Source organism: Chrysemys picta, chromosome 1 (assembly GCF_011386835.1).
Source record: "Chrysemys picta bellii isolate R12L10 chromosome 1, ASM1138683v2, whole genome shotgun sequence".
NCBI lineage: Eukaryota > Metazoa > Chordata > Testudines > Emydidae > Chrysemys > Chrysemys picta.
This window is the reverse complement of record NC_088791.1, coordinates 103581043-103595458: the sequence shown is the minus strand read 5'-3', so window position 1 is coordinate 103595458 and position 14416 is coordinate 103581043. Positions and strand designations below refer to the sequence as shown.

At 43.4% G+C, this 14416-nt stretch overlaps 2 protein-coding genes across 11 annotated transcripts in view; one reads left to right on the top strand and one right to left on the bottom strand.

Moving 5' to 3' along the window:
* TRIM24 (tripartite motif containing 24) overlaps positions 1-6285 on the top strand; it is a 138223-nt gene extending 131938 nt beyond the window's left edge. For all 8 annotated transcript variants that reach the window (XR_010597938.1, XR_010597937.1, XR_010597936.1 and 5 more), the window contains 2 exons: positions 297-446; positions 5523-6285. Coding sequence is in view for 5 of the 8 variants with exons in the window: in XM_065581852.1 (XP_065437924.1) it covers positions 297-446; positions 5523-5732 (360 nt within the window). In the remaining 3 variants the exon portion in view is untranslated. The remainder of the gene's footprint in view (positions 1-296; positions 447-5522) is intronic.
* Positions 6286-9971: 3686 nt separating this feature from the next.
* The window catches only part of SVOPL (SVOP like), a 30522-nt gene continuing 26077 nt past the window's right edge, over positions 9972-14416 (bottom strand). For all 3 annotated transcript variants that reach the window (XM_042851658.2, XM_065581912.1, XM_024107782.3), the window contains 4 exons: positions 13960-14041; positions 12679-12768; positions 11406-11519; positions 9972-10149 (listed from right to left, as the gene is read on the bottom strand). In XM_042851658.2, coding sequence (XP_042707592.2) covers positions 10138-10149; positions 11406-11519; positions 12679-12768; positions 13960-14041 — 298 coding nt within the window. In that variant the 3' untranslated portion in view covers positions 9972-10137. The remainder of the gene's footprint in view (positions 10150-11405; positions 11520-12678; positions 12769-13959; positions 14042-14416) is intronic.

Here is a 14416-nt window from a genome sequence, read left to right as displayed (position 1 = left end):
GTCTTATGTCAACCTAACCTCTGTAGTGCAGGCCAGGCCTTAGTGGTGTAGAAATAAATCCAAATACATCCTTTATTGTATCATAAAGGTAAGCAGAGTTGTCTCTCACTACTCACAGGGAGCCTGTCTCAAGTAAGAAGGCAGTATGTTTACCTCTTAGAACTGTACTTTAAGAGTTAAATTGAATAGTGTTTTGCCTGGAGATTATGATTAAAAATCTGTGTGTGTGTGTGTGTGTGTGTGTGTGTGTGTGAGAGAGTGTGAAATATCTGATTGGTGATTTTTTTTTCTTTTAGGTGCCTGAATACTACAAAATAATAAAGAAGCCTATGGACTTGTCAACAATCAAAAAAAGACTGCAAGTGAACCATCCACTGTATATGAAACCAGAAGATTTTGTGGCTGATTTCAGACTGATTTTCCAAAATTGTGCTGAGTTTAATGAGGTCAGAAAAGTAAAACCATATAGTTTTACAAGCTTACATATTTCCAAGAAAGCAGAATTTGTGACAGGTGGTAGAATTTCTTGATGCAAATGATATAACAACTTTGTGAATTAATCTTGCTTTGGTTATGAGACTTATTCAATGAAGTTATAGATTTCACTTGAAATTACTTTTGTATTAGATTAGTATGTAGTAGAGACAGTTCCATAGAAGGAAGACTGGAAAGAAAGCAGTAGCAAACAGTTTGGTTTAATTGTTATTATATCAGGATTAAATATGCTTTAATTCTTCTCTGAGTAGATGCTGATGTGTATTCTAATTAGGTGTGTGCGTGCCCCACGCTCCAGAGCCTTTTCCCTAGCAGTACCCATAGAGGAGTGGCATTCCTGCCTGTAGCTCCTCCCCTGGATACATGAGGTGGCAGCGCCCCAAACCCACTTGGTTCCTTCATACTGCCCATTTGCTGGAGTTGGAGCTCTATGCAGTTATTGCTTCACAACCTCACAAGTTTATATCTTAGCCTAGTTTGTTGTATATAGCTATCCTCCCTTCTTTGTCTCAAAATGGCTTGCTTGCTGCTCTGGTTCTTCAAGACACCTACTTCCACGTGGCCATTCTACCGAGTCACAGGAAGTATCTTTGCTTCATGGTAAGAGACTGCCACTTTCAATACATGATTCTCCCATTTGGCCTCTCTTCTGCCCCCTGAATCTTCACCAAATGCATGGTGGTAGTCATGGCATATCTGAGGAGGAAGGAAATCCATATCTTCCCTTACCTCGATGATTGGTTACTGCAGGCTCCAGAGAGGAGGTTCTTGCCCAAGTTGACACCACGCTACACTTCCTTGACTGTTTGGAACTCATTCTAAACATCATAAAGTCAACTTTGGCCCCCACTCAGCAAATAGAGTTCACTGGGGCCCTGTTAGATTCCACGAAGTCGAGGGCGTTCCTGCTGAGCAACCACTTCCAGATGATTCTACAGCTGTGCCTCAGTTTGCAATCACAGCTGTCAACAACAGTCCACGTGTGCCTGAGCCTATTGGGTCACATGGGAAGAGGGAGCTGGACCCTCCCCCCCAACAGCACCCAAGTGGTCCATCTTGCCCAGTTACGCCTTTGTCCTCTTCAGATGGGGCTCAGGACAGTTTACAGCCCTGCTCTGTATTCGCTAAACAGGTTGGTTCACCTTCTTTCATCAGGCCTGGAGTCCTTGCACTGGTGGGAGTCCCCATGCAGTGTGTGCCAGCGGGTCCCCTTCACTCGGCCCTCTCCCACCAAATCAGTGGTTACCATCACATCCCTTCTGGTTTGGGGAGCACATCTGCACTCACTGGAGGTGCATGGTCTGTGGTTGGAACAGGAGACCTTGCTTCCTATCAACGTGTTGGAGCTTTGGGCCATCCACAACACGTTGTGCCTTCTGGGACCGAATCAGGCATTCAGTGGTTCACATACTCACAGATAATATTACCATGATGTGCTATGTGAACAAACAAGGGGGAGCCCACAACAGAGCACTCTGCCTGGAGGCAATCAACCTGTTGTTGTTCTGTATCAGATGATACCACCCCAGTAGCTATCCACTTACCAGGGGTCTAGAACCATCTCATGGATCATCTCAGCTGGGTTTTCTCCCTGAGCCATGAGTGGTCCCTGAAGACTGAAATCTTTAAGATGGCGTTCGCAACATGGGGCGTCCCCACGATCGACCTCTGTGACAAAGGAAAACGAGAAATGTTGCCTATTTTGCTCTCTGGAGGGGCTCAGCCCGGGCTCCCTCTCCAATGCTTTCCACTGCAGTTGGAAGTCAACTCCGCTGTACACCATCCTTCCCTAGGTCGTGGCCAAACTCAAGGCAGATTGAGCCAGACTTGTCCTCATTGCCTCAGAGTAGCTGAGGTAGCACTGGTTCTCTGATCTCCTCGCTCACACAGGACCATGGCCGCATCCAGCGACCAACTCCCTGCACCTCAAGGTGTGGTTCCTGCATGGCTGAACGAGGAGGAAGTGTTTTGCTCGGAGGCTGTCCAATAGATCCTACTTAACAGTAGGAAGCCTTCCACTAGAACAGCCTACTTGTCAAAGAGGAAGAGGTTTTCTGTGTGGTCCTTGGCTCGTGTGACCCACTGGGCAGAGGCTTCCATCTAGGACATCGTGGAGTACCTTTTGCATCTTCAGGAATTGGACCTAGCACTCAGTTGTCTGAGAATGTACTTGGAAGCAATATCTGCATTTCATCTTGCCTGTCCATTATTTTCTCCAATGCCATGGTGATGAGATTTCTGAAAGGAATACTCCACCTGCCCCTTGTGGGTCCTGAACATGGTTTTAGTGGGTCAGATGGGGGCCTCCATGTAAGCCTCTTGCTTCCTGCCTCGTGTCCCAGAAAACTGCATTCTTGATAGCCATTACCTGTGCCAGGAAGTGAGAAAGTTGCAGGCCCTGATGGCTGGTCCTCCTTACACACAGTTTTCCAGGAACAAGATTATGCTTTGGCCATATCTGAAGTTTTGTATCCAAGTTGGTCTCAGTTTCACTTGAACCAGGCAGTGTATTTGCCTGTATTTTTCCCCAAGCTGCATTCCTCCCCAGAAGAGCAATGCCTCCATACACTAGACGTTAGACACTGTCTAGCCTTCTGTCTGAACAAGACGGAACAGTTTTGTGCTTCGCCTTGCCCTGTTCATATCATATGCGGACCATATGAAGGGTCAAGCGGTCTTTGTGCAGACCATCTCTAGATCGATAATATCTTGCTTCAATACTGCATACGAGATAGCATCCGTTACACCCCCTCAGTAGATTTGGGCGCATCTGACGAGAGCACAGGCGACTTTGGTGGCATTCTTCAATGACATTTCAATATTGGACATTTGTAGGGTGGTCACAGGGTTGTCTGTGCATACTTTTGACAGATCATTATGCTATCACTGCTTCTTCCAGAGCAGACACTAATGTCAGAAGAGTAGTCCTGCAATCCTTGCTCAGGTGGACGCTAAGCCCCCCCTCCAGATGGGGTTCGCTAGTCATCTACTTGGAATACATGTCTGCATCTACTCAAAGAAGACTAAACGATTACTTGCGGTAACTGTGGTTCTTCTAGATATGATGCAGACGTGTATACCACAATCTACCCACCGTCGCCTCTGCATCAGTCTTCCCCCGAACATTCTATGCAAAGGAACTGAGGGGGGGCTGGTCTTTGTCGCTTCATATAGCCAAGGGAGGGGCTACAAGCACAAAGCATGAGTGCCACTCCTCTACGGGTGCCGCTAGGCAAAAGTCTCTGGCTCCAGCATGTGCACAAACCTACTTGGAATACACATCTGCGTCACATCTCAAAGTGCAGTTACAGTCAGTAACCATTTCTTCTATGGAAATGGATAGGAGCAGATTTAATATGGCTTCTGTCTGTTTGGTGAAAGGCACAATCCACACCAGTTACTTAAGCTTAATTAGTTGAAAACTTTAAGAAAATTTTAGGACACTGTATTACTACCTTAACTAAGTATAGAGCATAAATAAAGCAGATTAGAGCAGGATACAGCAGGGATCAGTTACCCAGTCCTGTGGCACAGGTAATCTGTTTCTGTTCTCATCAGAGCCATTCTGGTCCAATCTGGTAGGGGTCCTGCATTGCTCCACATGTCCTTTATACCTTGTCTCATAACATCATACAGGCACCAATTATTTAAAATTCCTTATCTGTAAACATTCTATTCTAAACACTTTCATATGCGCACCATCCTAACTCTAGTACATCTTTTACTTATCCTTCAAAAACTCTAATTGGTATCTCTTGTCTTTTTAACCATTGCTACCGTACTCCTTACTCAATCTAGCTGTCTTTTCATTGCTTTCATGTGTCTTATTCTTATCTTCATCTTGTGACCTTGGACTTCACTAGTTCTGTCTAGTTAGTATCCATCCTCCCTAGTCCAAGATCTTCACCTGGCTAGTAAATCTCACACCTTGTCTGGTTTGCTTTGCCCTGTTATCTACATGAACCAAGAATCCACTGTAGATAAGAGACAAACCAGCTTTCTGATTTTTTACAACCTTGAAAGTTGTTTTAGCAGAGTTTTGAGAGCTGTCATCTTGACACACACAGAAAACAGAAAAAATCCTTTTTTCATTTCTTAAAAGATTATTATGCACACTTATCTAACAGTTATATATTTCTTTATATCTCTCTCTCTCCACCTGTCTTAGACTCACTGCCTTTTGCCTCCTATCTGCAGAATAATATCCTTCCCACTGCCCTTCCTCCCTTCCCTGACCCCTCAATGCGCCTTTCATTCCCCACCCTCCTTGTCCTGCCCTTCAGTCAACCTCTTAAGTACACTGTGGCTTCTGACTGCTATACCAAGATCTCCTTGGCCACTGCTGGCTTTCTTAGCCATCTGCTGATTCCTCATTTGAAGTGAGGGGTGAAACTCTGGGGAAGGGACAAATGTCCCATGTAGAGCAGGAAGGAGGGAAGACCTGACTAGAACTGGCTTTAGCTATTAGCCTCTGCTTAAACCAGGAAACTGGCCAGGGCTGCTGATGTGAAACACCTTGGGGCTGGTTAGTGTGCTAAGGTATAATCATCTATGTTAGTAACATTTTATATTCTGCTGTGTGTGTGTGAGAGAGGCGGGAAAAAAATTCCACTGGCCAGAAAAATGGCATAGCAGTCAAAGCATCTGGTACAAAATACTCTGTCTTCTTAGTGGCACAGTTGACCAAACCCTTCCATTTCTGAAGTGGATAAACTTTATATCATGTATGATCTCTTAAGTGGGTCTTTCAGTGGAGATCTTAAACCAATGATCCTGTCCATCTTGAACATTAGATTTTATGTCAGTTTTGTAAGAGAAGGAATTAGTTGTGGTGTTCTTGGCCAAAATTTCCCCTCTAGCACTGATTTTTGCAGAGTTCTGTGTGCTGGTTGTTTGCCAACCATGTCCCAGAGATGTCTGTGTCTTATTGCTAGTTGATTTTAGCGGTTTGCACTTTGAGATTCTTTGGGTGCTATAAGTGTCCAACTATTTTATGATGCACTGATTATTGTAAACTCACCCAACAGCCTGATTCAGAAGTGGCTGATGCTGGCATGAAACTTGAAGCCTACTTTGAAGAACTCCTAAAGACCCTTTATCCGGAGAGAGAATTCCCTATACAACCCTACTGTCGGAGTGAGAGAGAGAATCCAGAATCTAGTGATGACTCTGATGATGATTTTGTACAGCCCAGGAAAAAACGCCTCAAAGGAGAGGAGCGCCAGTTGCTTAAATGAATGAGTCGCATGTACTGGAATGAATTTTTTAAAACTAGACAAATATTTATCAACTGTCAGTTGTCAAGAGGAAAAGTCATGACCACTTTGACCTGTACATTTGTGGATGTTTACTAGACTTTATACCCTTCCCCTAAAACAGAAATCTACCAGGGATCAAGGCATTTGGAGAGACTGTTCTCTGAAGTTCAGTCCTTGCATCCTACTTGTGGAACGTCATTAAAACAGCGATCTGGAATAACAGCTGCTCAAATTCATTTAAAGAAAAGAATTTGTACAGAATTAAACTTTAAAATGTTACATGAATTCAATGTGTGACTTTCTCAGTTTCAAGAAAATGTATTATCACCAGACATTAATTTTACCAAAGGCATGTGGCTGGCCATAATTTGTTTTGTACTGTACTTAACCCCAAGCCATGAAAGCACATGGTGTAATTTTGTTGTCCTAGGAGAATGACTGGTACAATGGAAGTGTAGTTGCCCCCCTAAAGAAGTTACTGGTGATTTAAAATGTAAAGGGAGGGCTGTATTAAAATCTACTTAAAAAATCAGGGATTTGTTTGGGGTGTTTTTATAGGTGAGGAAGGTTGTTCCTTTCATCCCAGCAGTTGGATTTCTCTTGGTCAGTATGCATTACTGCAATGAGATGCACTAAAATGTCTCTGAAATGTCCTCTAAACAAGATAAGACAGATTCAATGTACATGTGCTAATGGAAGTTAATGGCATAGTTGCAAGGAAGGAATGATTACTTGTACCTAGAGTTGGTTAGACAATTTATTGAACTTCTGAAAATGTCATCTTTGGAATGCAGTCTTGCATTTCTCATTCCTTTCATAGAGGTGGTCGTGGTGATAGCTCCTGGATGATTGAGTCATCACTATAACAATACTTCAAGTTGGAAAGCATGAGACACTGTTGTTCAGCTCTCCTCCTTCTCCATGCCATTTACCTCACTAGCCCTCTTGTTGCACTGTTTGTGAAATATGTCAACCCATGCTCCCTTCTCAAGCAGTTATTTTCAAAGCACCACCTACCTAAGTACAATTTTCTTTCAAAGGCACCTATCTGTGAGTGCTCCACAGGCCAGTTAGAAGCCCTAATTCAGCTTGGTCTTATGTGGAAACTGAACTTCAGAAGCGCAGCTTTATCCAAACTATTCCCATTTGTGGAGCACTATGGTAGCTGTCTACACCAATACTGCAGGTAAGCAAACAGATGTGATGTTCTGTATAGCACAGATAGGTTGCTGCTCCAGTGTACAAGATAGTTGTTACCACAGAAGTTTAGAGGCTGGCCACAAACATTGATGACTACGTGGTGGCACTGCTCTGGAGTGAGGGGAAGAAACCGACTAAAGGTGGGCATTATAGCAAGATAAGTAGTATTTGCCTTAGTAGAAGGGTGGCTGGTAGTGCCCCTTTCTCTTAGGTTACCTGCCATTTTTCATTATAAAATATTAGGAAGTTTGTAGCAGGCTCTTGATATGCAGCAGGGATGAAGTGAGAAGGAAAAAGGGCAGAGGCAGGGTCACCTCCCCTCTGGAATAAGAGTCTTCTGCTGCTGTCACCTGAGGTACCCTAGAGCCCAAGTAGTAGTAGCAGTATGTATTCTATTGCTGGGGGTTCTAAACCCTCCTAATACATGAGGGGGGTTGCTAAAAGTAAACATTTAACTATTTTTAAAAATCTAGGAAATTACCTACAGAAAAACTGTCCTAAAATTAGTTTAGGTTTTAGAGTAATAGTTGCCTGTTTTGTTACTTTTACTTTTGGTTCTCCAGAGTGGAGTGTAGGGCTGCTGCAATCACAAAGGAGTCTGGCGAGGGCTGATTTGAGTGAATTATCACTGATTTTAAATTTACAAGTATCAGAGGGGTAGCCGTGTTAGTCTGTATCCACAAAAACAACAAGGAGTCCGGTGGCACCTTAAAGACTAACAGATTTATTGGGACATAAGCTTGCATGGGTAAAAAACCCACTTCTTCAGATGCGTGGAGGTTTCATGACTGTACATCAGTCAACTCACCCTTCGTGCCCTTGTTAATTTCATTGAAAATTGGTGCCACCATGGAGGGCAAAGGATGGACTGGGGAAGCGGGGAGGAGATTATTAATGTTCAAGGCCAGAAGAGACCATTGTGTTCAGACTTCCAGTATAACACCGGTCATAGAACTTCCTTAAATTAATTCATAGTCCAGATCTTTTAGAGAAACAGCCAATGTTGATTTTAAAATGGTCAGTGATGGAGAATCTACTATGACCCTTGATAGATTACCCACTGTTAAAAATGTACACCTTACTCCCAGGCTGCATTTGTCTAGCTTCATCGTCCTCCTATTAGAGTATGTTATACCTTTCTCTGCTGGGCTGAACAGCCCATTACAGTCTCTGAATGGGGAACAAATATAGTAATGAAGTCATCCCTAAGTCATATCTATTTTACGTAGTGAGTGAGTTCCTTAAGTCTGTTTTCTAACCCTTTAATCATTTACGTGACTCTTTAAACCTCTCCAATTGTCAACATCCTTCTTGAATTGTATACACCAGAATTGGACATAGTATTCCAGCAATGGTTGCACCAATGCTAAATGTAGAGGTAAAATAGCCTCTCTATTCCCGTGTTTATGTAGCCAGCATCACATTAGCTCTTTTGGCTACAGTGTTGCACTGAGAGTTCATGGATACTCAGCTGATTATTCATCACCAACCCCAGCTCATTTCAGAGTCCGTTTCCCAGGATTAAGTTCCCCATCATGTAAGTATGTTCTTTGGTCCTAGATGTATACACTTATATGCAGCTGTATTGAAACAATTAGTGTTTGTGGCTAGGCCCCTGCCCTGTGGTTGCCGTTTGGTCAAGTGACTGCAAAACACAACTTGCCTCAGGAGAGAGGTTATGCTGGAAGGCAAAGACAGCACTCTACAGGTACACACTAGAGAAGCTGGGCTATTAATCTATCCTTTCCTCAGGGCATTCTGAGAATTGCAGCTGCAGGGAACCCCCCAGCTCCCAGTCCTTTCCCCTGGCACTGTCTTCTAGTTGCAAGCTGTGCTGTCAGGTCCAGCAGCCTCTGTGGAGGAAAAGAAAATTCTGTGCAAAAAAAAATTAATTTCTGCCCAAATTCTGCATGTGCAATAGTACTACTAAGGCAAGGAGTACTTCCCTCATATCATGATGCATCAGCTCAAGATTGTATTTCCATAGTGGGGCCAGTATCGGCTGGCAATGTAACAGTAGCTTACTCATCTCTAACACCTAATTGTCAGTCTCCTCTCCACACTTTGAGATGGACCATGGGAGGGGGGGGAAGAGGTGAAGTAACTCTCCCAAGGAGTCAGCAGCTCTGTGCCAGAGGCAGGATTAGAAATGAAGACTCCTGCCTGAGCCCAGTGTTTCATTAACTGAACCCTAGCCTATCCCTTTGATAAATACTGCATTTACATAGGAAGAGGAATACTCCCATACACACTGACGATTAAAATAATTCTAAAGCATTGCTGTTACGCTGAATGTGTCCATTAGCCTCAGTCTACCACAGACTGTGGCAGCCCAATGGAAGCTTTAATTTTTCGAAAAGATGAATGATTTTGGAATTTTTAAAAACCACTATAGTTTTCAGAGATCCAGCATACAAACTCACCACAGTTATGCAGATTCTGGGGGCCTGATCTGAAAAGCTGCCCTCTTCACCCAACTTCTGTATAGAACTCTATTTTGTATTTGCTGTTTTAAGTGGTTTCTGTACAAATTTCCAGTCTTACAGAAATATCCATTAGTGGAAGATGTTTTGTTTTTTTAAAGTGGGGAGACCTAGCTTTGTGCTAGTATCCCTGGTTGCTGATAGAAGCTGGCAGCTTCTCTCTCTCCTAATGGAAAAATTGCAGCCAACTCTAGTCCTGAGAACAGTGTAAGGGCCAGAACAATCACCCAAAAGCCTCATTCTGAGGGCAAGGTGAGGTAGGTGAAACGTGCCTTTGTGTGTCAGTCTCAGTGATGGGGGTATTTGTTCCTCGAAGAAGGGCTGTTGTATTTGATTAGTATGTACATACTGTGAGCCACATTGCCATGGCAAAAACCATAATCCACGCCTGAAGGAAAAACACCCTCACCATTAGTCCAGCTGTAACGCAGGTATGACACCACCATCCCAACTTGTCCAACACCAGTTAATCCAAGAGGGGACTAGGACCCATGGCATAGGACTAATACTGAGAATAGTAAAGAGGCTTCAGGGGTGAAGGAGAAATCTATTTATTGAATCACAGGAAAGAGTTTTTCCAAATGCAGCCTGTAGATAGCATGTAGCTTGTATGCTCTTCAACAGTGATTATACCTCCTCTTTCTAGCAACTGCTGAAAGGTTCCTTTCTCTCCCACAAGAACCAACTTTGAGTGTCTTCATTCATTTCATTTGCTAAAAAATGGAAAGATAAAAATGCAGAGTCAAACAAAGAATGGGGGCATATGGACTAGGAGCAGGTTTTGCTCTCAGATACATTTTTGTGTGTCCAAAAATCCTGCCTTGTATCTGCACGACCCATACGCTATTCTGAGATTGTTCTAAGATTAGAATCTGATGCAGAGGCTGGATATTTTCAGCCTATATCTCTTTCAAATAACACTGAGCTGGCTTTTAAAATTACTCCTGAAATATAGCTGCCTACAGTGCACCACCACTACAAAGCAGATTTGGAAGGCACAATGTAGACATTGCCACCTGAAAACTTGACTCTTGGGATTAAATGTCATTGTGTGCTTACAATCTCGGTTCTTATCTGGCCCCCATCCGTACTATCAGAGAGTGAGGGGCAATGCATTCATTAGGCCAGATTCTGCAGCCATGAGTAACTTTATAAACAGAAATAATCCCATTGCATACTTGATTATTCCTATTAACATCAAAGTTACACAGGCATAAGCATTGGCATCCTCCCTGCTGAAACTAAAGGCTAAACTTTGCATAGTTGATTATTCCAATTAACCTCCATTGGACTAATCCTTTGTGAAAAGTATAACTGGTAGCAGAATCAGGGCCATAGATCTTGTCTGCAAAAAGGATGTCTATTGAAACGTCAGCTGTGATATTAGCTCACAAGAATGCAGTCCAGTTTCAAGGAAGAGAGCCCACCTCATTAAACAGTGAGTTAAACTCCCATTTATCTAGGTCACCATTAGATAAGGTCAAGTCAATTATAGATAGATCAAAGCTTTTCTCTTACATGTAATGCAATTTATTGGAGTGTTTTTGTTTGATTATTGCAATACCAACCATTTCAGGGTTTAAAGAGTATGCTAGCCTGCACAGAGCTGCCTTTTACCACAGAGGCAGATTAAACAAACAACCTTAAGTCCTTGTCTGAAACTGGATTTTTTGGGAGGGTGGTGGTATTCTGCCAAGAGAAAAACCTCTTCAGTTGGCAAGAGCTATGGTGACAGTGCTCTGGCAGCCAAGCTATGCCAGTATAGCTATAAGGGAAAAGCATTTGTAGTAGAGACAAGGGTTTAGGTAGAGCAGTCCAACCTGTGTGTGTAAAGACACTTCTTTTGGTTTGCATGCTTTATATGGAGATGATGATGATTTTAGGAGCCTCTAAACTGATTTAGTTAAATCAATATCATTTTCTCATGTGGACAAAGCTGTAGTTGTGTCAGAAATGAGCTATTACACACCTGTAGCGCCCTTCCTTTGGTCTCTATGGGCAAAGTGAAGGCAGAGATGGCACACACCACACACATGCCTGAGAAAAGGCACAGGGCCCCGAGGAACGAAGCACTCATGAGAACCTACAAACAAACAATTCAAGCATCAGCTCGATGCTGCAATACAAGATTAGTGTCAGGGGGCATGTTAGGAATCAAGACCTGAAATGGACAAGAGACTAAAGGATTCAATGATAGCCAAGAAAACAAGCTATTCTAACAGCTTCCAAAAAGTGTAACACATGCTAACCAGTTACATTCTGTACAGAGAGCTTTATACAGGTCAGGAGCAGCTTGGCCACCCAGGAACATGAGCCACAGGCTACCCAAGAATTCCCAAAAGCTACACAATACATTTTGCATATTCTTTTTTATGTAACTGATAAATATATACAGCTTTAAGGACAAATTATGATTTGCTATAAATGTCACAATCCAAACGTAGCAAAACACGCCACTAGAAAGTTTGACAAACGTGGTGCTGCCTGAGGCTCAAATGTTGGGATAGTGAACGGTGCCTCAAGAAGCTGCCTTGTTACCATGACAATTTACTGAGCATAAGAGTCATTTTATCAGAATTGCTGTGGTAACCACTGCTTGGAGAGGCCACAGCTGGGGAATGATAGCAGTTGAGGCCAGGCTCAAGGAGAGGTGCAGGGGGCAGGGTTGGGGCCTGTGCGTCCACAGCCCCAAGGGAACTATGCATGTATACCAACAGCTGTTGTCCACTCCCAGGCCCCCCCTCATGCTCCACCTCCCATTGTGGCCCGAGTAGCAGCTCCAGCTCCCAAGTCCTCCTGCTGCTACTACATTATAAATAAGATAAGCTTTTAATAGCTATTAAATTATACACTGGGGGAATGTAACCATTTTGTGATTTGTCTCTCACCTGTCAAAGTCATGAGCCACGACTGATGTGGGTCTATTGTTGGCTATGACCACATATCAAATCCTAGTTTCCACATAAATATCAAAGACCTAATGTCTTGGCAAAAACAAAGGTCAGTATGTACACGTGTGTGCACGGACCTATGCAATTCCAGGAGATCTGTGGGTGCATCTGAGGGCAACACTGGGCATAGAGTTTACCAAAAACCAGAACTGTGCCCACAAAAACAAAGGCCAGTGCTGAAAGCTCTTCCAAGGTAGCTGAAGAAATACCAGCCTAGGGCTTTTTTTTTCCATTCCCCATCACTGACAACCGCCACCTCATACCAGGATGATAACAGGAAAAGCATCTTACTTGTGCTATAAATGGTGCCACCATAGCTCCAATCCGACATAGTGAACCACTTGTCCCCATTCCCAGAGCTCGTATTGTGGTAGGGTAAACCTATAGCAAGACAAAGGGCTTAATTCAGTACCAGAAAGAATTATGGCATGCCACTGGTTCATGGAGGCTCACTGCACAAGAAAGGACAGCTGTAGGGGGAGATTTTCAAAGGGCAGTAAGGCTCCCAACTCTCTCTCTCCCCTATTGAATCAGTTTAGGTTAGTCCAGTGGTTCTCAGCTCATGAGCCGCTTGCAGCCCAATCAGCACACAGCTGCAGCCCATGTGATATCCTCGGGGCCATACAATTCGTGTTGAATGCAGCTCACAGTGGTAAATAGGTTGAGAACCACTGGGTTAGTCTAATTAAAGCTGGAGCAGACACTAAACTAATCCCTTAGCCTTAGAGGTGGTTGCTCAAGGTCAGGGTTGCAGAACAGAGATATTGGGGATGCTTCCATGGCCACGCTCCATATCTGGCAGAAAGGGAAAAGTAGTGTCCAGGGCTTTGAATCCTTACTCATGTATTAGACAAGAAGCACCCTAAAAAGAACCGCCAAGACTCCAAGGATTATGCTTTTTGCCGCGCCTAGGCCCTGTTTCAGCAAAGCACATAGGCATATGTTAAAGCATAACGTGGCGGGGGCTGAGTAGTTTATTGGTTAGAAATATGTTTGTAGAAGGACCAAGAGGGGTTTCAGTCTCACTAAGCCACTCCAAGAGAAGGATTCCCCCAACTGCTTTCCTTCGGCGAGGGGAGCAGTCTCAAGAAGCATTTTCCAGGCATTGGATGGGCTTCATTGTCCCTTTTTGTTAAACGCTCTCAGGTTAGTGGTTTTTGACACATCCATATCCAATAATGGACTCCCACAATTCTAAACCACCAAAAGGTTAATATATTTATGCACTGCAGGTGCATTCTTATAAGCACAATTGTGATATACAGAATTATTAATGGTACAGAGATAGTAAAGCAGACTCCTAGATAATCATATAGTTACAGTAACTTTGCCACAGCCGAGTAACATGGGAAAATTCCTGAGAATAGGCAAATGTGCTTTTATTCATTTAATACACTTAATAAGAATAGCCATACAGGATCAGATCAATGGTTCATCTAGCCCAGTATCCTGTCTTCCATTAGTGGCCAATGCTAGGTGCTTCAGAGGAAATGAACAAAACAGGTAATTCCCATCGCCCATTTCCAGCTTCTGGCAAGAGCAGCTTAATGAGGAACTTTCAGAAGGACCTACCTCTGCTGTGTAAATGTAGATGGTGTTGAAGTTTGCTGCTACCAAGGCACGCAGCATGAAGAGAAAACCGATCAGACCCGTACTAGGGAGAACGGGGTGGAGAGTATGGAACTAGCATCAGTGAACAGTTATTAAACACAGACAAAGCAAGTGGTTACTCACTGCACTAAGGAACTTCCCTCCAAAATAAGAATATAATAAAAGACATAAGTAAAATGTAATAGATGACAAATGTAACCTTTATCCATTCAATTGGCAAGGAAAGGTGGATGATTCACACCGAGGGACTTTCTTCACCAAGGGAGAGAGGACATCTATATATTCATTATAGCACGTCAGGTTGCATCTGCTAGAATTAAGACTGGTTCTAACTTGCAGTCCTATCCCTCTTTCTCAGTTCCTTATCAACCTTCACAAATTCTATGCTTGGTCTCAGCCCAAAGGTGAAGACTGAGCA